Here is a 27,600-nt window from a genome sequence, read left to right on the forward strand (position 1 = left end):
GTCTTATATTCAAATTGCAGAGTAAGGAACCAGTTTAAATTTAAACTCCTAATAGTAGCACTAATTAATTTACATCACTCTTTATCACTGGCATTTAACTAGCACTGAAACACAGGCTACAAACTTTTATTTACYCATGCTGAAACCTAATCATTACCAAGGTTTTTCGTTAGGCAGGTTCCATCTCCATTTCAACTCCTCTAACTTATCCCTGCAGTAGCTTTTCAGTCCAAATATTTTAGGAAGATTTGTCATTCCTAGAATGGAATCCAAATATCATATTTTACTTCACTGTATCAGAGGAAGATGGAAACATGCTACACTAGAAACTCCTTAAAAGGGAATAACACTTTCTTATTCCTAAAGGCTCTGTTTGCTTTCACTACTTTTCAAAGGCAGTTGAAATGGTTGCATTTTTATAGTACTGTCCATCAAGACTGATGTGCCATTACACGACACTGAGAATACATTGCAATATAAATATTTCACTCATTGAGTCACATTCAGGAAACTATTTCTATGCTGAATTATACTGTAGGCCTTGAAAAAATTAGCTGGACTGAAATCTTAGTACAGAGATAAGAACTTTTGCTAGACTGRGTTGGTAAGGTTTTTCTTTCCCCTACTCTTCTGCTGCTCTTTAAACCAGTTTTAAACTTTGGTCACAAATTTGTTAGTCTCCCATACTGTGGAACATCAAATATGAAAACAGATTTGGGTATTGCCCCTAAATCATACAGAAGTCAGAAAATGGAAAAAAACAGATTCAAGAACAAGAAGTAAGGATAACACTGGAGTTTAACYGCAAGAAGGCAGCTAGATTTTGAAGTCCTCGTGAATGATACTTTTTCTACAGAAATGTGGCAGAATGTTAAATGATTCAAAGTTATATAGACTTCAGTTCATATATGCACATACTGCAGATACTTGATCACTACTTCAATTTTAGGCTGTAAAGGAAAATTCAAACTGCAAATTCTAAGAGAAATAGTAAAATATTTTTCTGGCACTTTGAGCTAAAACAATAGCCTGGATCATATTCAGAACATAACATGCAAAAACACATGAATACCCCCTTCCATGGATACCATATGTGTACTCAATTCTTYAAGCCATTCTTTACAGATATTTTGGTGCTGTGGGGTATGTAGTGTGTCAGATTTGTATCTGTTATTTTTTTAAACAAAGCAGATGTTTCAACACTAAGTATATTACAGGACACTGAAATTACCATATTTAAGATACATCAGAAAGAAAAGCACTTGCAAGAGCAACAGGCAAATTAAATAATCAAAACAAAAACATTCTAAGAAAGCAAATACAAATTTATTTAAGAGAATCCTTGGCTTCTTTCTATAAGAGTTGTTTGAACCTCCCATCCTTTCAATTGTGGAGGCTRCTTAAGAAATTCTATGTCAGTCAGGACCAATACTGAAATACAACTATAGTAGCCCACTTTCAAAATTCTTGAAAAACCATTTAAGGATAGCAGTAGGGGGTAAATTAAAGCTGTATGCATTAGGAAACTAATAATTTGAAAAATGTACAGGGGCAACAAACCCTAAAGTTATCAAGCACTGAAATGACCGGAAAAGTGTTTTGTATAGTTGGAAGTAACTAAACACAAAAAAAAAAAACTTTTTGTAAAACAAAAGAAGATACAATTGTAATTTACTATACAACCTAGCATATCTGGAACAAAATCTTGTAGATAAACCATTAATTTCTTATCAAACAGACACTTTGGTATAAGGTAGAGTAGACAGATAGAGACAATGTAGAACAGCAGAACCCAGAGTGCTCTTTACATTTTGGAAACTCTTGAATATACATTTGTAAAATTCCAAATCTCACCAGACTCAAGGATTCCACTCCAAGATTCTCCACAAGAATTTCTCTCAGGAGCTGCAAAAGGCTAAAACCTTCAGTAAGAATAGTTCAGAAAAAATAGTGATAATACTGTTTACACTGTTATTCACAATAAGGTGAAAAGGAGTTTCATACAGAAGCTAGGAAGCTTTAATTAACCACTCTGAAATCAGAATAGAAGCCATCCTGTACCATGCCAAGCATGATATATCATAAATAATGCCTTTACTATTTTCATGAAGAGGTTATCCATATTTCAGTTTATAAGCCACATAAAACCTCAATTTGCACCACTTTCTAGGGAGAAAAACATCCACACTATCTGAAATTGCTCCTTGCAGTTGAAAATAACTAAAAATAAGGCCACTTATCTCCTGAGCTCCCTGTGTCTTCTAGATGAAAAACCACAACATTCTTGAACACAGAAAGATGAAGAAAACATGCAAGGAAGTAGCAGGACAGGATCCCCTCCTGCTCAGCTCAAAGGCAACAAAATATTTAGAGAAAAAAATCCATTAACATGTATAAAATTCACAAATATGATAGAAATGAGTGAAGTTTCCCAGATAAATATACGCATGCCCAGTGCAAGGTTTGAGTACTGTCTAAAGCCAGACACKGAAGAAGGAACACAAAGAAATACTTAGCCTCCAAGGAAGATGAGAGTTCCATGTAAACAAGCAAGCAACTATGTATGGCAAAACTGTGTCAATGCCTACACGCACACAAGACCCAAATGAAAGCAGTTTTCATTCAGGCATTTTTTATCTTTTGAGTAACCTGTTTTTAAAAAGCCTGATGTTATTTTACTATGGTGGCTTTGAATTTATACCATAAGAAAAAGCACAGCTTGCCAGCAAGATGCCTTGACCAAAAGTCWGGGCAGGAAACTTTTTCTTTCTAAATTCCAGCCTAAGCACATTAAACTGAACTTCTGTTGGTGGGATAGACAGAAGCACCACTCTGCAGCACACCTGCTCCCTGCCTTTGAAAAGGAAATTTATACATGGGATTCCTGAGAAGCCCTTTTGTGCTGAGAGGCATGTTCTCCATATACAGACATAATGCACTTTCAGCTTTTGTACATGCAACAGCTCACACAGTATTTGGGTACCCCACTACAGTTATTTACCAAAAGAAGTCACAGCTTCATAATATGGCTGCTATGGGAATTTTTATCTACATTATTAAAACAGAACCCATGAATAAAAGTAACAGTCCTACTAAATTCAAGTGTTTCCATTCAGTACTACCTTAAAATAACATGTTCTTTCTGCAAGCAGAAWAAAAATACACACTGAAAATAAGATACTGCAGTCTGCCTTATACATATAATTCTCTGGCTTCCTAAACTCATTCCCAACCTGTGTATGTTTATTGTCTGCCCAAAGACTAAAATTTTTTAATCACATTTTGGGACACAACAATTAATGCCTAAAGTATTTCATATGTCACCATACCAGCTACTTAAGTTGAGCAACTTGAAAAGTATCCTTTGAACACTACCCACAGTATTGGGCTGCATGGGGGTTGAATTCCCTGGACGCCTTCTAACAAAAATCTCCTTGAAGACAAATATGGTTATGAGCTGCACCAATTTGGCTGACCAGAATCAGCCTCTACTCCATAGAAAGCCAATTCTAAATTTAAACTAAGAGAACAAACAACTCCCTTCCAAAAAATAGCAAAACAACCAACCTGTAGAAAATCTTATATTTTGAGATCAGATCCTGTTCCAAAAACCAAAGAATCRTTCGTCTACTGAGAGCTACCTTTAGTACGGTAACAGCTCTGCCCCAGTATTCACAGYTATAATCTATTCCTACCAGATCACATATAGAAACTTACAAGCTGCTCAATCAAGAAGAAGATCAATTCTCCAAAAGTCATAAGATCCAGAAAGCAAACAGCTCACTGCCTTTAACAACTGCACAACCCTGCACACAAATATATACAATRGACAATGCCTTAGGGTACAGCTTCACATTAGCTAAATGACATGGGAGGGCAGTGGCACCCRCAAGAGCCACAGCATGTGCTTTGTTAGCCATCAGAAGCACATTCGGCCAGGCAGGAGCAGGTCAGAGCTAGAGAGCCTATTCAGTGGAGGCTAAGGTCCCATCTCAGAAATCTACTCTACCWTAACCCTGCAAGAGGAAATCTATATTGAAAGCACTCTTAGCACCCTCTCAATTTGATCCACTCACAACCAAAGACCAACTGCAAGACATAAATCTGCAAATATTTCACAAATTCAGCTGCTACTAAAAGAAAAACTAAAGCCACTCAAAGTCTAAAGTATAAAATGTTCTCCCCAGTTTTGGCAAGCTCTACTCAAGCAACCTCAACCTTTTGCTACTTCCAATGACTTTGCCATACAAACATCTCTAGATTTCTGAAAGAATAAAGAACATACAGGTGTCCCGACCACGARGCAAAATATCTTACACAAGTTTTTTCATGAAAAAAAGCACAATTTTCGTCAGGTCTTTTTATAACAAGCCATGAAAAATGTTGTGGCTCGTAGTCAGAAATGTCTCTCCATTAACATCCATAGATACTTTGCTACTTGTTARCTCAAACTAGTATTTGTTGTCTAATAACTAACTGTCTCAATCATTTGAGGTTCTGAATTGTAATTGCAGATACTTTTTCTGTGTTAGCAAAAAACTGAAGGACTCAGCCTTTCCAGACAACCCAAAAAGCTATTTTGCAAAATAACAATAGGAATTACAAATCTGACTATGGCAGCTATGAAAATATTTTCAGCGTGTGAAAAATATTCTAATGGCTCTACTTTCCGCAAACATTTTCATTTAAATAGGTGCACTTAATGTTCAGATAGGCTAATAAAAGGGTTCACAAATTCTTACACAATAAACTGGCAGGTTTTATTCACAAGAATGTCCTGGAATATCTTTTGCTGGCTTTTCCCCCATACTAAATGTTTAATGCATTCCCCATCCTCCAACTGTATAATAAGTAGCTTGAATATAAACAGTGTTCACAATACCTTGGAGTGAAAGTGGGAAAGAGTAAGCACCAGTAGTCTTTTGCAAAAGCTCTGAAGAACATGTCAGTATGATYCTAACAGGCATCTGGAATAAAAATGCTTCGTTGTCTGTGTACATATGTAAATTCAGCAATACCTATCCTTTCGGACAGAAAATATATGCAGGCCTTCCTACAAAGGAAAGTATAATTTCACAGTATAAGTTTCCACATAGTGCTCTGAAAATAGAGTAGCTTGGAAAATCGCAAAAATATCACTCCATCARGAATACATTTAGCTAATCATATGGATTTATTACCAAACTAAGCTGTTGTTACATGAAAGCATCAATTTTCCCCCAAAGGCAACCGTTGTCTKGCATCTGAATTGCCAACCACAAGGCTACTGCATCCCAGCACACACATATTTGCCATTACTGCAGTGAACCACACACATCTTCAGGCCAAGTCAGTAGGAGAAGAGGCAAAGGAAAGAAAAAAGGACAAGAGAAAATATTCACTGAGATCCTTATCACCATTATCKGAGAGCAGAAACTGCACAGCCTGCAAGATCCTCTGTTTCTAGGACTCACTGCACAAGTTATACTTTTCTGTACAACCTCTATATGAGTAACCTAGTTGGGATGTCCATCTAATGTACCACATTCTCATATTGAGAGAAGGCCTACTAAGAGAGGAATTTTGAGGAAAATTATGTAGTCACAAAGAAAAAGTGGTTTGAGGGTAAACCTACCTGAAGTAACCTTTCTAAACATCATCTTTGCATTTTTCTGCTGCTTCATGCATTGCTAATCAGTGACCCACTAGAAACTTCAGCACCAATTGAAAAGCCTGGCAGGGTATTTGGCTTTCAATTCTTCTACTCAGTTTATTCCCAACACAAGTATATTCATCAGACTTAAAAACAACTCTTGAACAAGGGCAGCTACTCAGCAATGAAATGTAAATTACTGACATGTGCTAAAACCTGCACTTGCCACTGCTAATGAGCACATTAAAGGAAAAAAAGCTCACTAGATATTACTGCAACCTTTTCACTTAACCCTGTGTGTACTGAAAGCCATAATTGAGTATCAATTAAGGAACCCATTTCTAAACAGTGAGACACTGTTCAGCAGGTGTATGCTTTCTACACAGTTCCGATACAAAAATCATGATGATGGACAAATGTGTGCACACAGATAACAGCATTATTTTTAATCTTCCATTAAACTTTTCAAGAGATCAGTAAAAAAGAATAACAAACATGACAACATACATAAATTTCCAGGTTTACAACATTAACAGAGTAAAATCTTAGGTGATCAAATGAAATAGGATTAGCTACTATAAGCCCCAGGGTTAGAAGTCAACTTGTAGCAACTTTTCCCTCCCTATTATGCTGGCAAGGAGTTGAAGACCCTGAAAATAATCTTCTCCAAGTTGTCTGCAGGCAATTTGGAGAAGAAAACAACAACTTTACCTCCACAGCATCCAAGAGTGATGCACTCCACAGTGCAATAAAAGCCCTACCAAGTACATAGTCATTCTAAGTTACAAAGCTTTKAATTCATACTATCAATGTTGAAAGAAGCTACTGTAAACTTATACATGCTGGAGAAGGGGGAGAAAAGATTTAGTGAAAAACCACACCCACACAAAGAGGGTCTTTGCATTTTGAGGATGAAGGAAATTATTTAAGAATTATTTGGTAAATCAGGTTCTTCAAATGCTTTATTAAATAACATTTTTGACAACGACACATCATAAACAGATGGTACCCAGAACCAACTTTCAAAAACTAMATTAGGCACCTGAATCAGCCTAAATTAAGTACCTAAATCCCCCTTAGTAAGGTTTCTGTCAAATACAAATTCAGCTATAAATAARTTAAATGCTTATTAATTTCAGTTGCTCATTTTTCCCTCTCATACCCCTTTACCCCAATCCCAGGCTACCATACCTTTGAGTTTGCCTTCATTCTGAGTGAGGCAGAAACTTGTTAACTTGTTTCTGATAGAATCAGCWGTACTAACCTTAATAATTTATTGGGGGACTCAGCAGCAACCGATASAAGATTTGTTTAAACAAAGACAATTTTAACAGAACAGATGTACCAAGTGACTAGATGTCACTGTCATTGCAGCACATCCAAGGAGGCCAATAACCCCTCTTGSGGACAGACAGCAACAAGCCACTGGSAGCAGTAAYCTCTTGGTCACAGAACAGCAGTCTGATCACAGGCTTAGCAACCTGATCCTCAGGAGCTGCACACGCAAGTTGGCCTTCAGGGAACAAGAAGCATTTCATAGGTTCTACACAAAACCTATCACCTAAATTTAGGAAATCAACTTTTACAGTTGTGTTAATTCAAAACTTCATTGCTGAAAACATTCCAACTGCTAAGTATTTTAACAACTTTCCCCACAACATGCATGACAACTCTAGCAGGAATTGCTCAGATGCAGTACTTTAAGCTACCAATCTTTCTGAGCACTGTCATTCAGTCTGAAATAGAAATGAAATACACTGTGAAAATAGATAAAACTTATTTTTAGGAAACAGAATTAAAGTGAAAAGGCAAATACATTTATAATTATAAGCAAGAAGTATTTTAAAGGAATTTTAAAGCGTTCCAGGGAATTCCTTAAGAGATTTTCAAAATGAACCACTAAACATAAGAAGGTCACTGCAAGCAACCTATTAAATTCTTACTCTTACCTGGGGGTCATGATTGCTGTTGCACTCAGTAAAAGCTTTCATTGACAAAATCTGACAAACCAGGTAAGTTACTATTAAGTAGAGCTTATGTTGATAAATATTCATAGATTTTTTTGTTTGAGCAACTCTCCTGTGAGGAAAGGCTGAGGAAGCTGGGACTGTTCATCCTGAAGAAGACTCAGGGGGAGATCATCAAAATAAATGAGTGCCTGAAGGGAGAGTGCCAACGGTACAGAGCCAGGCTCTGCTTAGTTGTGTCCAGTGACAAAATCAGAGGCAAGAAGCACAAGCTGAAACACTTGAAGTTCCCTGTGACTATCTGGAAATCTTTTTTTGACTGTGAGAGTGGTCAAACACTGGCACAGGGCTGCAAAGTCTCCATCCTTGCAGCAGCAAAAGCCCACCAGACATGGTCCTGGCAACCAGCTCTGAGTACCCCTGCCTGAGCAGAGGGCTTAGACCAGATAATCCCTAAAGGTATCTTCCAATCKCAACCMTTCTGTGAAATAAAGACTGTATTTGACAGTTAAAGTAGGTCCAACTGATTTATGCACTCTACAACCATACAATAAAAATGTGCAACTAGCTGGAAGATATTGTAACAGTCTAGAAGGCKGTAACTGAATGGCTAAGAAGTTAAAGTGTCATTAAACAGGTTAAAAAATGGAACCTCAACATGACTGAATACAGTGTCTCAACTCACTTTCAGTAACCAGTTGTACCTGGCATATTAACAGCGATTCTCTCAACACACAGAGATAACTGGAGCAGATCTCCCATCACAAAGAACAAATCACCCCACAGAGGCTACATGACCGTCTCCTGCCCAGGAAGCAATAATGAAACAAGGGAATCCACAAAGGAATCCTAYGGTATACTAGACAAACAAGTATGTTAAGTCTTGTTTCTGTAGAAACTATTCAAAATACTTGAAAACTTCACAGTACAGCACCAACATTACATACTGTACAGATACTAAATAACACCTATACAAAATGTAAATCAAGACAAATACAACAACATAAAAGTAACCAGACACATAATTTCTTTTGTTTATAAAATTAAGTTCTAATAATTCAACATTATCTTTAGTGCTAACTTCATAAAAATATTTCCTGAAATAAGATTACAGTCAAAATATGTGCCATGAAAAGAAACTCTCCCCAAAAAAAAATTTTGCCCAGTCCGGGATAACAGGTCATCTTTAGAAACATGTTCACCAAAAACTTTCAGCTAGCATCCTTTTCCACAGCTAATGTAGAAAACCCTCACATTTCAAAGACTCCACTAAAATTCAAACCAATAAGAGCCAACTACAGGTTGTGAACTAGGAATGAAGACTCAGTAGGGGATTTTCATTCTTAAGTCACTAAACCAAAAGAAGAAAAATATATTGTATCAACGATTAAAACAATGATAGAAAGTTGAGGTAGGGAGAAGTGACTATTGGATGCCTCCTAGTCCAACCTCCTTGCTCAATAAGAGACCGCTAAAACACATAACTCAGGAATACTTCCAGACAGTCTTTGAATAACTCCAGGGAAGGAGACACTCTGAGCAACCTACAYCAGCGCTCAGTCACCCTCACAGTAAARAYCATCTTCCTCATGCTCACATAGAACCTCCTATCCATCAGTTTCTGCCCACTGCCWCTTGTCCTATTTCTTGCACTGCCAAGAGCCCAGCTCCATCCTCTTGGCTACCTCCCTTCAGATACTTACAGACATTTTGGAGGTCCCCCTCAGTTGTCTCTTTCCAAGGCTGAASAGGTTCAGCTGCCAGAGAGATGCTCTAGTTCCCCTCATCATCTTTGCTGCTCTCCACTGGACCCACTCCAGGAGCTGCTATGTATTGAGGAGCCCAGAAYGGGACACAGCACTCCAGATGTGGCCTCACCAGGGCTGAGCAGATGGGATGGATCATCTCCCTCGACCTGCTGTTAATGATGTTCCTGATGCACCTCAGGATACCATTGGCCTTCCTGGCCACAACAACACTGCTGGCTCACAGACCTCTAGGTCCTCCCCCTCAGTGCTGATTTTCAGCAAGCCAACCCAAGCTAAACAGGCTTCAAGAATTAAACAGACAAGCTWCTCAAAACTTCCCTCAAAAGTAATTACCTCCTAGCCTTTGGATAAAAGATACACAGCATGTTCATGTCCCTCCTCACGTAACACAGCACTGTCAATAACAAATGCCCTTGTGTATGAAAATACAGCATATTGCAAGAAGACATCTTGGCTAGTAAAGTGTGMGTACAATAGATAGGTTTTGGTTCTGTTGCAATTGGTTTTTTAGCTACAGGAGAGAACAGAAYAGTCAGAATTGGATGGAACTATTTTCCCCATCACACATTATTGTTTCAATATATTTCAATTGTAAGAGTGCAACAAAAAAAAACCATTACTAAGCTGCACTTATCTTTACAGTCACAATTCATTTTCTTGCTACACATTTTATGAAGAATACATATAAACCTTTAAGTATTCAATCTGTAATGCAGATCTACTGAACACAGATCATCCATCACTATAAAATACATCATTTCTTAAAATGCAGGCAGAAAACAGAAGTAATTATTTAGGAAACACTGTCGAATTCTAAGCTGAAGTTTCATCATCCTTGCCACAAAAGTAAATTAAAATCCACAGAGAAACAGAAGTTCTTATTTCAAAGACATATTATCTCATAACTRTTTGTGTTAAATCCAGCTCCAACATTATTGATCTGACATTTAARACTGATTTTAGAGAATGACATCACATTTGCAAGGTTACCACACAAGCTTACATSAGTTATATAGGTCTAATTAACAAATCATCGTAGCTCAGAAAGGACAGAGTTGACCATAACCAGACAAGCTTGTCTGCATCATTGCAAATCAATAAGAAAATGAACAGGCAAAAYGTGAAAGGAAATATCACCTATGTAAAAAGAGAATTACATAGCATTTTGTTTGCAATAACTTTTGTTATTGCAATGAAGAAAAACACACGTACACACAGGTAATATAATTGCTATCATGAAAACAGAGCAGTACATTCTCATTGCCACAACCAGACACAGGAACAGCAAAAACAAGAGGGCAGAACAAAGTTTCAGAAGAAACAGGAAGAATTCCTGTGAGCCTAGAAGTACTGCCATGACAGTGCACATCAAGAAATAATGAATTTTTACAAATCAGGAGTCCATAAATCCATTCATCTGCACAACCACACACCCTATTAAGCGTGCCAAAGTACTGCTGTTGAAAGGCATCTCACTGGARACATTAAATGACTTATGATAACCAAGACAGGCAACAATATCTTTAATCTTTTTTTAATCACATGCACAGCATTAAATCATTCCTCCACAAGTTATGCAAACCCACAGTTCATYCACCAAAGTCTCAAGTTGCCAAACACTGCTATTCCAATCAAGAAATTTGCATTTTTCTTAAGGACAGTTGTACATGTTAACGCTTTMAAACTAAGCCACTTTAAAAAAAGACATAGCTTTAAAAAATACAAGTTAAAAAWAAAGGCTTACTCTAAATGAAAAACAAATACAAATAGGTCAAGACTTCCACGTCATAGGAAGTTGCCTAATCACAAAAGAGATCAAAAGAAAAAACATAATACAATTATGAAGTTTAGGCAAAAGGATAAAAAGGAGGGAGAGTGCTTTTGTCCACTTCAATGAATCTTTGACAAAACACTACCCTGTATCTTTAAATACACACATACAGGCTACACATATCCACAAGGCCTGTAGTTAGGCATCCTGAGACTTTAGTCATAAGCAGTTCTCAAAACAGCTATTTGAAATYTGCAAGAGCAGAACTACCAGAACTACATTCTGTAGCACAACAATCTTAGACAAGACACTGATGACATAAGTCAAAGGCTTTTGGCAAATGTATTTGAAGTTTTCTACAGTAAAGGAGTAATACAGCCTTCCTACTTCCACACTAGTAAGTGCTAAGCAGMTAGCTCAGGTAACTCAATTTCATTTTTCTAACTAATATGGACCAGTAATGTCTGACAAACACTGCTCACGATTTAATACAGGCACTTTTTGTCTCCCCCATGGATTTCACCCAACCTGATAYAGAGGATTTAGATTTTATTTTCTATGAGAAAGGGTTTACTCAGAATTAAATACAAGRACACAAGTAACACTCAGATACATTYTKCCTCAGAACASAGTAAGTCTCAACATTATAGGCTCACAGCAGAGCTCTTCTATGTGGCAAAGTAGTGACCAGTTCACCTAGACCAGTACATTGATTAACCCTTATTACTTGTACAGACAAAATCTCCAGTCTCCTACAGACAAAGCACCGGAAGCCACCACAGGCAGTGTTAGMAGAGACACTGCTGGCTTTGGTAGGCAATGAAACTCTGGCTCGCAAGGCATAACATATTTGAAAGACATTAAAAGCTCTGTCTTCCCCACTCCTTGAAGGATACAGCCTCTGCCATAAGCAGCTTCTTGATACCCAGCTTCCACCTTTTAGTAATTTGGGAAGCACAAATGCTAACCAGTCACAGAAGTTGTCAGGTAAAAAGCTGATGCACTTGGGAACAGCAGGAGAATCACACCAAATCTCAAAAACACAATATCCATTGAATCATGATAAAGGAACTTCCCAATCTGCTTACAAATAACAAAGCCGTGCACAACAATGGTAAAGAAACACTCCTGCCAGYAAGAGTTTACATTTTAAATGGTAAGAATCCCATAATTAGCTGTGCATATGCCCATAAATCCACCTGCACAAAGCCCTTCACAGATCAAACGTGTCCCCTTGCAGAAGATGACACAAGTTGTTCTTTGGTTTACCTTTTCCGTCTCAAACTTAGCAGCCATTTACAAACATGTGATAAACCATTTCCGTATACATTGTTTGCCCATTTATTTCAGACAATACATTGTTCGGATTTTTAATTCCACCAAGAATGTTAATCTACCTTCAAAGGTAAAGAGAACTGGCACTGGCTGCTTTGTTCTCCCCCTAGTCATGTCCAACAGTAGTTGCTAAAARGGCACAAAACCAGGTTCCACTGGGAACTCCAAATAGGTTCATATCTTATGCCAAAATTGAACACTATTGTATCACCATGTTTAGGGCTTCTATTGCAAGGAGAAGATTTTGGCAGGGGGTAGTGGCTGGCTATTTTTGCATCAAGAAACAGTGTCCAGAATATTATCATGGCTGCATTCAGAAAAGAATATTCCACATAAAGGTTGCATTTGTAAMTCTCACTGTTATCATTTTGAGATGATTTTATGCGCATATTAAATAATTTTATTGGAGAAAATACACCACAATGCACCACCTTTTATAAAAGCACAAACTCTATCATATACATAAAAGACACCAAAATACTCTGAAGATTCATAACCTTGCAAACTGGTATTTTTCATACTAGGCTTGCAAAGGAATAATTTAGCTGATTTTTTTCTTTGTTTTGTTTTTTCAATGGCATCCCAAGGGACCTTCATGGCAGTCAGTAAAGTGGAAGTTCATTCATGTTTCTTTTAATTAAAAAGAAAACTGATCCCATTATCACTAACTGCAACACAGAGTGTTGCATCAAGGTTTAAGTTTAKAATCATTACCAGGAAGCAAGAGCATACACAACCTCAACTGCAAGAGTAAGACTCCTACTTGCTGCCAACATCAGCTAGACAAGCATCAGCACTGACTCTGGAACAATGACTGTGCAACCCAATCACACACTTGCTTTCTTCTCATTCTTTTCTCCCCCATTCCCTCCCTCACGCAGATTTAAAAAGAAAAAAAAAAAAATAAAAGGAAACAGAGTCACTGGGACCTTGGCCCAATCCTCCCAAACTATTCAAAATGTCAAGGGATCTGACTCAGMACTCCCATCCCCCCAAATGAACAGCTGTCCTGGAGGTTTGCAAGCAAGGAAAGTAAAATAGCAATTTCAGAAAAGTGTATCTTTCAATTACAGGTCAAACAAATGGTTCATCTTAGTCTCAGGCCTTTCTCATTCCCAAATTCCAAAGACAAACTGAAAATAACAGAGGTGACAGCTTCTTAAAAAGGGTCTGTATTAATTTTAAAAAGTGGGAAACATTAAGCAAGCTAATCTAGATACAGAGGTCACTGCCAGACTCTTCTAAAGCAGGAAAGGAACAAACTGCTCTTGCAATTCTGCATAGCATATGGCAAAGGATGCTAGTACTTTTTTTTTAAATGCAGCAATAGATTTTAACTTTACCTTAACATTTATTACAATACTGCATATTATGCAATTATATTTCAAAGGAGGGAAATTACTTACATGAAAATATATTTGCATGCATACACTAAAAGTACAAACTCATTCACTCATTCTAAGGAAATGCATTCACTTGCACAAACCCGCATTTTGTTATTCTACAAAATAATGTTATCAGCATTATCATAAGTTCATCAAAAGATTTCATGGTCAAATACCAATCTTTACCTTAATATTTATTGGCCTTAATATTTATGAAATCTTGACAGATTCACTCAGTACAAATGCCATGGATCTCTTTCATGTTAGCCATCAACAGCAACCAGAATAGATACACAAAGACAGGACTGAATGCACCAATTTGTTTTTTGGATCACAATACACAACATGCCAGATATTCACCCACTGACTTTTTTGGAAATTTTGTTTTGGGAACAAAGGATCATTTATTTGTGWCTCCCTTGCCCATTCTAAGGGAGAACAAAATTAAGTTTCTAAAGAAGAAAAATAGAGACCAGCAATTTTCAATACTCTAAGGATCGACCAAATTCTTCAAAAGTACTGTCTACAGCTGTATGCTATTCCATGAATCAWTCAGACAATAATGAACAAAAAGATACACTTTTGTTCAAATCACACACAGTGGGATTACATGTGAACTGACCGTCCATGTGTTAATTGAAGACAAAGCTTTGCTTTTGAATTCGGTGCTGCTCTTAGAGATAGACTGGAAAGTTTAGGAAGTTTAGTGTCCTTCTCGGTTTCCCAGTTTAAAAAGTTTGTTTTAAAAGTGCACACCAGGAAATAAGCCCAAGTTTCCTAAGTTCCATCACTGCTTCCRGTGCAAAAGAACAAATAGGGTATATGCAAAGAATGGGATAGGGAGAGAGACAGAACAAAAACATCCCCAGCAACTTCATAACAGTTTAACAACATAACAGTTACAGTCTTCAATAAAGAAGAGAATCAGCAGGCAAGTTTCCTCTTAACTGTATTAATTACGGTGTCTTGAAAAAATATAAGTGGCCCTAGTGATAAGAAGATAGATCATTTCACCCGTTCTCACTAGGGGTTTGAGCTTCTAGAGCCACTGACATCAAGGGTAGCATGATTATGTCTTAATTGAAACTTTAAATAGTGCATCTCAGAAAGCAAAATAACATTACCTTATTTTCTTATATTTTTAGAGAACTGAACACACCAGGTTTCTGAAATATAATTAAAGCTATTTTGAGACTGTAGCACCAGCCTCAGAAAACTCAAACATGTTTTTGGTCACCAGCTTATTTCAGGAAATTGTTCAGAAACTGTTCTAGGATCTGAGTGAAAAAAATGAGAAATAGGAGAAGGAAGAGGATCTACAGGAATGTTTGTAGTTCCTCCATTTCTGTTTAATCCTGCCAAAAAAAGTCATCCAGACTGTGACATTACCAATATTGTAACTAACATYACCAAATAACCATACTACTATGAAATGTGCCCAGTTGAGAATAATAACTACCAAATTTCCAAGTTTGGCAGCAAAATATAAAGCAAAATAGCATACGTGAGCACTTCTTTTCATTAAAAAAACTACTAAAGCCAGTTATCCTGCTGGTCTAATCCAGCAAGAAGAGAGTTTGTTATAAATTAGGCCAGGAATCTTCCTGTAAAAAGAGCCTCTGGTATATGAAGCTGATAAAAGAAAGCAGCTAAACTTCATGAAAATAACATGTAACAGATTACCACAGATTTGGTAAATCCTGGCAAACACCAAGTGTTTAGAAATCTTTTCAACTTTAACATCACCAGCACCCAGCAGGGTGTATTCAACATCCAACAGAATCCGCACTTGTTTTTGTCTAGGGGCTTTAAAAAAAAATCAAAATCACAGCAACTGTGAAGTACGAAAGTTTTAGATTTCATTCTCAAATAGTCTCCTTAATGAGCAGGTGGTATTCTCTTACACCAAATAATCAATTAAATAGTAAGAGTCTGCATTACAACTATAACTCAAGCCTAATGGAACACAGCCAAGGAAGATATGTKCAAGACCTGTTCCACAATTGCTAAGGACAAAAGAACTATTATCTTAGAAACACATTCTTCATCTAAGTATTTTACCCTGAATAAAAGAGGTGCAAATTATTCTCAAAAGCAGAAACAAATTTATCTTGCTGCCAGGAAAACAAGGTATTTCTTCAGCTACATGGTTCATTTACTCCATAACAAAGTCAGTAGCTGCAATGGCTTTTTACTTTGAACTTCAATGTAGTAGGTGCTTGTCCTTATTCTGAGCAAAACCAGTAGACAATAACACACGATGTGCAGTGACTACACATACAGCATCCACTCAGGACTTTGTTCAAACATTGTGAATGTAACTTCCTCCTAGGACTGCTCACATTTTTAAGCAGCTGCATGAAAGCTTGYGGCAAAAAATAAAATCAGGCCATATATCAGTTCATGATATACAAAAACCCCATTGAAGTAAAGAGGTTTTGAACAATATTTTTTATAAATTTAGACAAAGTGAAAACAGTACCCTCTTGACTCTTTGGTCGTGTCAGAGAATGCAGCTCCGTGATGCTATACCACCAGCAGAGAAGCCAATTTTTAAACAACTTTCTATTTCCATCCTGAAGTGCAGTTCAGCACCTTCTTAGAGGTACTGCTACAGCTGTTCACCAGCTGTGCTATGAATCACCAAAATGATCACTTAAAACCAGGTACTTTTAACCTAGATCATTTCAGTGACCCAGTWTTGCAGAGCAGCCTCATAAACAGCCCAGGCATAAGCAAAAATGCCTAAAGGTTTTTACATCCTGGTTAAAGTTTTTACAAATAGGCTTCTCCCCTTTTCCCAAAAGAAAACACAGGCTGCAATTACATCCTCAAAATGCAAGAAATCCACATGTACATACTGAAATCTCCTATATTAAGGTATCTTTTAGACCTGCCTTGAGTTGCTATCTTGATTCCTCAGACACCTTGAAATATTTGTCACCTAATGCATCAGTCCCWGCCAAGCAAATAAAAATAGCTTACCAAACGTTTAGCAAATTCTTTATTTTCTGAAAGAAATCCATATCCTGGGTGTACCTGGGAAGACACAAAATTCAAGCTGATTTGACTTCTGAAACCAGACACAAAAATTGCTAGCACCTTTTCAGTTACTGGGAACAGTGCAGTAGATCACTAAGCATTTAAATAGGCAGAATACCTTAAGAACATCTCTTAACACACTGATTTTTCTGCCCTAAGTCAAGCTGTTGAGCTACCATTTCTGAAACAAACTTCCATTACTTAACTAGGGAGAAAGGGGCTGTTTGCAGGGCAAATTGAGCTGTTTGCAGAGCAAATGGACATTCCCTTTGGTGACCCGCCTTTTGCTCTTTTTAGCTCCATTATAGACTTCCACATCCATGCTTACCCATACTCTTCTCAGTAACCACTATAAAATACTCTTTGTCCCAAAATATTTCCAGCACTAACCACAACAATGGTGCACAGGTCCACAGTCAAGAGCCWCCTGCCCTTACTGACCCTGGCTGGAGAGCACAGTATATGCTCTTCATTAGTCTAAGTCAAGCATCCTGGGCACCTCATTTTCTATTCATATCCCAATATACATTCAGCCTAATTATTTGAGAGGAGCATCAGAAATTTTTTGTTTTACTTTTTGCAATTCATGTAAGATTCGTGATCTAATATATGCTGATAGACAGAGTATAAGCCATTTTATCCACATATTTTAAAGAGCCAATAACTTGGTTTCATATTCAGAAACTCAAAGGGAAGAAAATACTAGTTTTCTTCATAAGTAAGTTTTTGGCCCGTGAAAGCACTGTAGCAAAACATCATATTTGAAAGAAATTCCAGTTCAAGAGTAGTGTTGCTGATATACACACATCAAATTTTCTTTTACAAATACTCTGTGCACGGTAGCTCTGAATAACACACTTATTTCAGTAACAGAATAAAGAACATTAGGAATGTGAACATGACTACATATTAGCTTTCCCACAGATTTTTGTTRAGCTTTGAATTTCTGGCCAATTTGAAGGGAGAAAGGCAGACTTGCCCACATTCACACAAATAAGCCAATGTGCATTTTGTAAACATTCTGAAACAAAACAAATTATGGGATGCACCATTTACCTTCCTGGTAGTAACATTTATATAACATAGAAAGTGATTTCAACTAAGTTTAAGCTAAAGCCTTTCTGGACACACTTCGTAAAACATTGAAAAAAGCCATTATGGCATATAAAGGGTTAGCGCTCAAAACTAATTGGGATTTCTTTTCCCCCAGCAAATTTGGAAATGAACTGAAGCTGCTCCCTGGTGTGAAAGCTGAATCCAGCAGCCACCTGCAGGATCAGCGACCAGTGCTGCCAGATGCTACAAAGCCTTTGATTTCCAGTAGCAATTTCAGACACATTTAACTCATGTGACACGAACTAACTGGAATAGCATATTCAATCACCTCCCCCCCCACACCTTTAAAAAAAAAAAAAACTCTGGCTTTTCTGCTTTCTATATATGAAACAGCTGCAGCAGATAGACACATTCAGACTCACAGCTTGGGCCCTGGTTTTCCTAATGACTTCCATGATGGCATCCATGTTGAGGTAGCTTTTGCTGGTGGGAGCTGGGCCAACGCAGACAGATTCATCCGCCATTTTCACGTGAACCTGAAGAGGGAATATTCCACATTAACAGATGCTACCAGCAAAAATAATTACCATCACCCAGTTACATGCACACAAATCTGATTGTGGCAAAGATCATTTACATACCATAACCGCTATAAAATACACACTAAAATTACCAACACTGGCATACAAGTACTTGCACAATAAATCTCATTTCATTTAACTCTGAGCTTAAGTCACTGTCAAAATGTTTTCTTATTCTAACACATTATTTTGAATTTGATTGAATAAAATCATGACAAATATAATTTCAGCTTCCTATACTGATCATCTATATGTAAATTCAGACTGAAAACTACTTTGTTACATGTAACCAGGGTAGTCTAATATCTTAATACTTAATAACAAACATTCATGACCAGTTCTAAGCAGGCTCCCCAGGAAGTTGGGGATAATTAGAGTGAATTGAATGAAGGGATGCAATGAGTGTCCCTGCACAGCATCAGGTCAGCACCATGCACAAATTAAAGCCTATGACTAAAGAGTTCAATATCACTACACGTGAACCAGAAAATCTTGAGAATTATTTAAGCAGGCTAATGTTTGATTTCTAATCCATTGTATCCTCATTTATATGCATTTGCCAAATATTTTTTAGTCCAACACAAAAGGGACAAACACCTCCAGCATTTTACCAGGAATAATAAAATAGCTAGGTTTGAAGTTAGGCATCTACTTACATCTCACATGAATGCTTATCTTTAAGTTTAAAAAGTTTAATTAGGTYGGTCTTTAACATGTTTCCAGAGTTCAGACTACTTTTCTTTGAAGTAAGATACACATATAACTATGAAACCAAACAATCAGTTTTTTCTCATTCTGCCTTTCAGTATGTATTTAAGAAAGTATGCCATCACTTAAACTGTTTAAGATTGTTAGCTGTCAGTAAGATTTGTTTAAAATGACTGATATTTTCAATACTCACCAATTTTTTAAAACTATTTTTATGAACTATTTGATATMATTTTCAGCATTTGAAATGGAGAATACGCAATTTAAAAATTGTGTTCTTTTAGAAAATTAGTATTACCATATGAGAATACAAGACGTTGAGATGAGCTCAGTTGGCCAGAGTATGGTGCAAATAACACCAAGGTTGTTGGTTTGATGCGTCATTCACCTAAGAGCTGAACTCTGATGATCCTTTTGGGCCCCTTCCAACACAGACTATTCTGTGACTTTGCCTAATATTTTTGTTTTATTAATATGAATTTTTGTTCTTTGTGAAAAAGAATTTTATTTGGAAGCAGTATGAAGGCTGTGAAGTGTGTCAAACTAGTTAGAAGTAATGTAGTCTGCATATACTATTGGCTCATTCAGAAGAAACAAGGCCAAGAAAAAAAACAAACTGCTGACAAGCAGCAGTCAGACARTATTTTGCACAATATGATAATAAAYAAGTWGCAGGCAAATATAACAAGCATATATCACATGAACAAGTGTCACTTATTAAACATTAAAATTTTTTCTTCAGTTTTATTGACCTTTTCTGAACTTTGCAAAAGTTAATCCTACCAACAAGCAGCATATTAAATCTGCCACCTAATTCCATGTTTCTTTATAGGGACATTTCTTAAATAACTTCTGAATTTGCTATATTCTCAAGTATAACAGAGTTCACATAACCTCCTGGAATCACCACACATTTCACATTTCAACTATATTGCTTCTATTAAGTCACAACTGTTTTGTTTTACCAATACACCATTGGTCTCACAATACAAACAGAGCAAAACCAAAAAAATTCTAAGCACTAGCACAGACAATCATGCAGCAGGTTTTAGTGCTTTCAAGCATGTACATCTCAGCAACTAAGCAATCTATTTTAATCAAATGCTATCAAGATTAGCCTGTATCATCCTTCCTGCAGTACTAAGTTGAAGAAACTATATATGCCCCTTTATCTTCATGACCAGTTTATATGCTTTAAGTGTTCTGAATCCCAATGTGATTTACATTTCTAAACAAAGTCATTCAACTTTAAGCTTAATTAACCACGTATGTTTTACAAAACCGAAAGCTTCATTCTAGAAAAGGACTAAATATTGTTAGCTATTTGGAGATATCACAAGGAAAATCCCATACCCACACACTTCTCACACCAACACAGTCTCACTAGTACCAAAACCAGCCACAGAAGATATTGYAAACCTATTGATTTTATACATATAAAGAGTCTTGTGCACATTTCCCCAACATTCCACCACTGCTTTCTGAAATGTCTCATTGCTATTCAACTCTTTGGAGTTTCAACTCTTCCTTTCCCACATTGTCCTGTAACCTGGTAAATCCATTTCTCCTTGCTCACCTTACTGCAAGTTATTGACGCCTGCCTTGGTTTGGAGACAATTTTAGAATAAAAGTTTCTGGAATGAATGTTTCCTCTAAAGACAAAGGTTTCAGCAATCCCTGCTGATAAGGGGATGCCAATAAGAAATGAATTTTCTGGATGAAAGTGAAAAAAAAACCAAAACTGTATCTGATGAGCAAGGTGCCTGCAGGGTAACTTGTAGATATTGAGCCTTCAGAATCTTATCTCCCCCCAGCAGAACAAACAAACCCAAAATGCCAAGGGAAAGGAAAAAACTACTGAGCACGTGGTGAGAAGGAGCCAAATGGCAGACTGCCCTTTGTCTTGGTAAGGGGAGGAAAGCCCACAGAGGAGCTCAAGGGTAAAAACAGATGGGAACCTGGTGAACCTCTGATATTGGTCTCCTCCTCACAACAGTCAAAGCTGGTGGATKTAGAGCCCTTTCTTTTGTTGGTTCAGTTTCTCTCGAGGTCTGGGGCCAAGATGGGGTGCCACCGCAACTTCCCCGCCAGTCTGCACCGACTGGTTCCAACTGATGGTCTGGTTCGGACCAACAGACCAAGCCAACAGTCCAAGAAAAAAACCAACAGGAGACACCCAAGAATTACTACTACAATTCAGGGAAAATGTGCCTCAGCTAACAAAAAACAAGCCAGCCAAGCAACAATGTAGCCTCCTATCTGCACMGCAAGCTGAGCACACAGGAGAGAGAGCTTGAACAAAGGCCACATCACAGTTCCCCCAGCTCCCAGCCCTCYCCCAGGCTCACCTCAAAGCTACAGGACCCATTTTTGGGCATAATGCAGATGATCAGGAATAGAGTATCATAAAATCACCCCAAGACGGTGTCTTCAGTAGTTAAGTGCCAGTTCATCCTTGCATACACCCTAATATTATTCACACAGGTATAAACACAACAGCACATCAGTAACCACATCACATTCACGTTACCTGATACTCCTTCTTGGCAAATGTCTCAAAAAGATAGGTCTCCATTCCACCTTCACTAGTTTAAAACCTCCAGATTTTCAGGTGACGGTTCTTTCATCTAGGGGGCTTCTCACACCTATTTTTATTATGAGTACACCAGCACACATAYAAACTGGAAATCTGCTACTTAGTAATTCATAATGACAATTACCCTTAGCATTTAGATTTCTTTGACATTGTACTGTAGCTCATGAAGAATACCCCAAATTTAGTAACACCAACATGTCAYAGATTTTTTAGTACAGTACAAATATAATTACTACCAAATATTGTAACAAAAGCCATCATTTGAGTCTRCATGACAACTGAAACTTTCAGTTTACTACCAAATGCTGCCTAGTTCACACAGTAATTCACTAAATCTCTACTTCTGCTGAAGCTGACTAAAAGAAAAAGTCTAAAGAATCTCGCAACTCCCCTTAGTCAAGCACTACAAGTTTCAAATATATTGATTTTCAAATTCAAGAACTGCTTAAGTGCTCRGCTTAAATCACACAATCCTAGGTATTCAAAACCTAACAGCTAAAACCCCAGAGGTGTAATTTCTCTTTTTTTAGTTCACAAAAAAAAAAAAAAAAAATGTCAACAAAAACAAAGAAGCAAGTCCCAGGAGGTCCTTGAAAAAAAGCAATTCCTCCATAAATATCAGAATTGACCCTGCAATCTCAAGCATGAATGGATAACAACAAAGGCTGGAAAAACAGAGGAAACTAAGTGCTTAATAGTTTATACTGTAGGTTTTAATCATATTGGGCTACCTGGGCCTCAAGATAAATCTCAAGCAGTTACCAAGGCCATGTTAAAGAATACAAACAAGCAGAAATCACAGAAAGACATCTTGTGTGTATAAGCAATTCAATTTCCATAGAAGTTTCATATTTTAAGCAGTCTAACATAAAAGTTTCATATTTTAAGTAGTCTATTTCATAAAGGCTAACTATATTTCGAAAACAACAGATATTCATTGAAATCTAATGAATTTTCATTTTATAGAGCTTCAACTTAATTCAAAAACTAGAGACTAAATACAGTCACCTTYGGAAATCCAGACCTGAAACTAATCACAAACAGCCAACCAGCTCATCACTGACTCCTGCAYCTATGAGAAATAAGCTACTAATAATAATGCTCTGGATTTAATAAGAAGTCCTAGCAGAACAACATTGGAATGAATACTATTAAATGATGTCACTACTTTTGGATTAAGATACAAAGTCAACAGAAAATAATTTGAAGTACAATTATCTTATTGCAAAAGTCTTCCTGACCACATACAGACACAAGAACTAGCTCAAGTCCAACAAGCTTATTGATTCAGAAGCAAACTGCACAGAAGTGCCCACTGGTTCAGAGGCTAGTTTAGGTCCAGCAGCAAGGCAAGGCACCTAAATCAACAAATCKTTACACAGGAGCACCTTCATGTTTCTTCACCRCCTTTCCAGYAAATAGGAAAATAAAGCAAGATCTYAGGGTGCAGAGTGCAGTTAAGAGGTAATAACAGTAGCAGCAACTSGGTTTGGAGGTCCTTTTACATAAGTTTCAGTAGTTCAGGAGGCTATTTATAAACCAGGTTTGGTGCCACAGCTTAGCATCATACTCCAGAAGACAAGTATGTCTATAACCCAAAGTCTTGCGTATGAACACCACAAAAACAGTCAATACCTGYCCTGCAAATAGCCCAATTTAGAAGGACTGGATTGAATCAAAGCTAGTACATACTCAAATTACTTAGATTATATTAGGTCTCCGTTACCCTGGAGAACATGTATTTATTTGACAGCAGCATTCCTTCTTGCTTAGCTATAACCTGAATTTACTGAATTATGCTCATARTTAAACCTGTATCTCAAATCATAATTTCAAAAATCAAAATAACTGACTATCTAAAATATACATAGGTCTCCTAGAGATGTTCTATTTAAGACCGCAGTATCAAAGTAACCTTCTCCAGGAATCACTCAGCTGCTGAAGATCACTAGTTGAAATCCGTATTATAGACATATCTATATTATATTACATTTAAATATGCACTCAACATTTAAACACAGAAACATAGAAAAGTTCTCAGTATGGATACAGAATGTATTAAAAATTTTTTTAAGACAAAGAACTAAACCACTTGCCTTCAGTACATATACAATCCATAAAACAATAAACACCAGCAAGAAAATTTACAGATCCCTAGCGTTATAATCATACAGCAGCTCAAGTTTGTTACCTTCTYATGGATCCTGGTTCTTGACAAAAATCATGTTTTTCCTCCACCTGTTTCACAATAGTTCTCATTTAGTAACTCCAAAAAGTAAAGGCTGACTTTGTCAACAAAGATAAATGTATCTACATGTTATTTCCTAATAGAGTGTTTGATATCTGTGTAGATTCCACAGATGATTTTATATACTCAAGCAGTTTCTGAGGCTTATCATGTGACAGATGTAATTTACTTCAGTGTAAATGCCTAATTAACACATACACACACACACTCACTCCCCTTTTCCTCCATCTCCAAGGAGGTAAATGTCTGGGATTCCCCAGTGTCCCAGTTTCTCAGAGCAGGTCAGCCTACACATCCCCAGGTCTCAACACAAGTTGATATTCATGCAGCAGAGACAGTTATACTGAGTTGCAGGCTGTGTTTTCCCCCTAATTCTTCTGAGCTGTTTCAGAATTTATATTATAAGGAAACTGTTATAGCTGCATATACAGTGCTAATCAAACCTAAGAAGCAATTAAAAAACCTCAGAGAAGAGAACACTTTTGTTTAGTACACTAGATAAGATTGAGCATTGTTTAGACAAAGAAATCTAATCAAACAAGTCATTCTCCTTTTATAGCTCAAATCAATATTACACATTGGAACAACATCCGTTGGTGTAAGTGGATTCACTTAATTGGCCCAAACTGCATAATACCGCTCAGCAAGACAAATCACAATTAGCTCAACCCATAAAATAGGGCTAATGAGTAAATCCTTTGTAAGGTAGGTAAAAAAAAAACCAGCCACCTCAAATCTTGCCAGCACCATTGCCAAATGAGACAGACAAAACAGAACAAAAAGCCTGTGGCATTGAACAGTCTTGAGTTTGAAAAAAAAAAAATCAAATAGATGCAAAAAGGTTTAAATTAACTGCTTTGCCAAAAACACATCTTTCATCTGACCTAAGTGTCTTTAGCATCTTCACACTAAAATACACACACCAGTAATATAGTAAGTATGAGCACATAGTGTGCAGTATTCATACAGCCTTTAAAGAGCTATCTGCAAAGAAATACTGCCATACGATTACAGCATTTAACSTTAAAACTAAATAATGGAAACATGTCTAAAGCACATGAAAAACAARACCATAAAAGACATAAAATAGTGTAACTATCCTATATTTCCCACATTTATTTTTACTCAGCATTTCAAAAAGCTAAATAAAATCTATGCAAATAAACAGGTCAACCTGCAGATTCTCTGCAAGCCTATTTTAAACTATTATAATTTGATGGCTCACAAATAGTTACACAAGGACTATGTAAAACAATTCTTCAGTGGCCTTCAGTGTTTTGGTGAAGGATATTTACTTACAATCCCCTCCAAGCCTACAATGACCCTCAAAACAGCCCATCCATTAGCATCTGCAGGATTAGATCCCTGATTCATGGACACCAGCTGAGAAAAACAAATCTAAAAAAATAACACCCTTTCCTTTATGCTTCCCTGTCTTGCCCTTAAGTTTGCCAACTGGTCAAAAAATGAAGACAGTAAATAATGCCACTAACCTAATGGCCTCAAAAATTAACCGTTTTAAACTAAAATTAAACTTAATGGATYCAGGTTAAACTAAACAGTCTCTAAAAGATAAGCAATATGAACCAGGCAAGGAAGACTGCATTTCTAACCAAGACTAAGGGCAAGCACATTTCAACACATATCAAGATTTTCATCTGTTTGCATTCTCACTTATACACATTAATCTATTTTTATAACCTTAAAAAAAGAAAAAGTAAATCTCAAAATTCTATCTTCCATGGTTGAAGCTCCAGAATATGGCTTGCTGCTAAAAAGACACCGTTTTACTTGCCTCAYGAAGAGGAAAGGACTCCCCATTGTACCTAAAGGCCTAGGTACACTCCTACTGTGAAAACCAGACCATGCTAAAGCTGTCMGAGTCATATTCTCAAACTGTGTTCTGCTTGCGGGACAAGCAAGAAAATGCCTCCTGAAGTCCTGAAGCCATTACAGATAAGACTCTAGAGAAGAGTTYTAGAATGGCCTTGGCTCTTAAAACCCTTTTCCTAAACGTTAATTCTTTGACAGACAGCTTCAGTGAGGCACCTTCTAGAACAATGGTGGTAAAGAAGGCTTCTCCATCAGAATTTTATTGCAATTGCTTACTGCGTTGAACTCTCCAAAACAATAAAGGCCAGGAACTAGCACACAAGTTTGCTATTGAAAATTTTGCAGAATGAAATCATTTCAATGTCAACCTCCAACATGTTTTACTCAACACCAGTCGGGAACAGCCTGTCTTTGGTAGAACAACTGCAAAAGTAGGTCAATAGTCACCTTGTTCACTAATCTACYTTTGGATGAACTGAAGGATTAAGACAGGTAGCACAGTCAGGAGGGGAAAACCAGAACATCCCATTCTTTAACTCCAAGCCATTGCATCARTAGCAAAACATAACCTTGAGGGAAAAGCATTCCCCTTGCCTCCTCCCACTTGCGTCTCCCTTGGTGGGGCAGCAAAGTTCCTTTGCTCAAGTGAAGACTAGAGGCAGTACAGCCACTCAAAACAACCTTTCCTGATGTCTGGGGTGCTGTGAAGAAGGTTTGCAAGCTTGCAACTGCACTCATACATCTGCAGACTATTTTTACTTTGGAACACATTMATCTAGAGCAAGTCTCCAGGACAAACAGGAGAATTTTAGTTCAGAGGATACACTAACAATTAGGGAAGATACTTGATGTATTTACCAAAGAAGGAGTCTYCATCTGTGGCAGGAATTGAGCAATTCATCTTTATTTAGAGCAGTCCACTATGTTCTGTCAGGATGCTCAAGTTTCATCTTTGCAGTGTGTGTGATTCTGCACTTTAAATGTTTTAGAAAAAGAATTGAGTTTTTTGTAATGTTAACAAAATAGTGATACCCTACAGTGTTTTTAGTAGCCTGCCTGCATTTCAAACATCTGCACCCATAAGTCAGTCTTTCCCTAATGGAATCTCAGTTTCTAAGCGCATTAGCAAAGCAATAGGAMAGGTCTTTCTCATGCTGTTTCTTTTTCCTGCCTATCCCAAAAACAAGCTCATCACGGAATGCATTTGACGCATGCTTCTTTGTTCTGTTTTCTAAAACGGGGTAAGATATGTAGGAGATGGGAAAGCTGGCAGTTAGGCAAGTCTAGGTAAYAGTATCGCAGGGTAGGAAGGGTAGTCAACTACAGAATTTCATACGGCAGAGATTCAGCTCTTAATTAAGCTAGCTATCCCAGAAGACACTTGGGATTCAGAARAGGTAGGTTAAACTCAGCCACATTRCAAAGCAACACAYARTATGCACTGGTAACATGCTCCTATCCACCATTTTCAGCTCTAATTCAGATGGAGTTTGCCTTTCAGATGGATGAATGCAGTACACAGTCATTCAGATGTCTACAGCTGCATGGACTGCAGAAGTTACTTCCAGCATCCAAAGACCAGTGATTCCTAAAACCAGTTCTAGTGCTGAGAGAACMGGTCACAAGAGCAGCAAGGTGAATTCTCAGCTATCTGGCACTTCAGCTACACAATAGTAA

General features: G+C 37.3%; 1 protein-coding gene across 1 annotated transcript in view; it reads right to left on the reverse strand.

The window, feature by feature from the left end:
• The window catches only part of PCCA (propionyl-CoA carboxylase subunit alpha), a gene marked incomplete at its 5' end in the record, with an annotated part of 272,842 nt that overhangs the window by 213,539 nt on the left and 31,703 nt on the right, over positions 1-27,600 (reverse strand). Inside the window, 2 exons of the mRNA XM_057366229.1 lie at positions 16,845-16,898; positions 18,380-18,493. Coding sequence (XP_057222212.1) covers positions 16,845-16,898; positions 18,380-18,493 — 168 coding nt within the window. The remainder of the gene's footprint in view (positions 1-16,844; positions 16,899-18,379; positions 18,494-27,600) is intronic.

Source organism: Malurus melanocephalus, unplaced genomic scaffold, assembly GCF_030028575.1.
Source record: "Malurus melanocephalus ecotype Western Australia unplaced genomic scaffold, MMel_1.1 scaffold_61, whole genome shotgun sequence".
NCBI lineage: Eukaryota > Metazoa > Chordata > Aves > Passeriformes > Maluridae > Malurus > Malurus melanocephalus.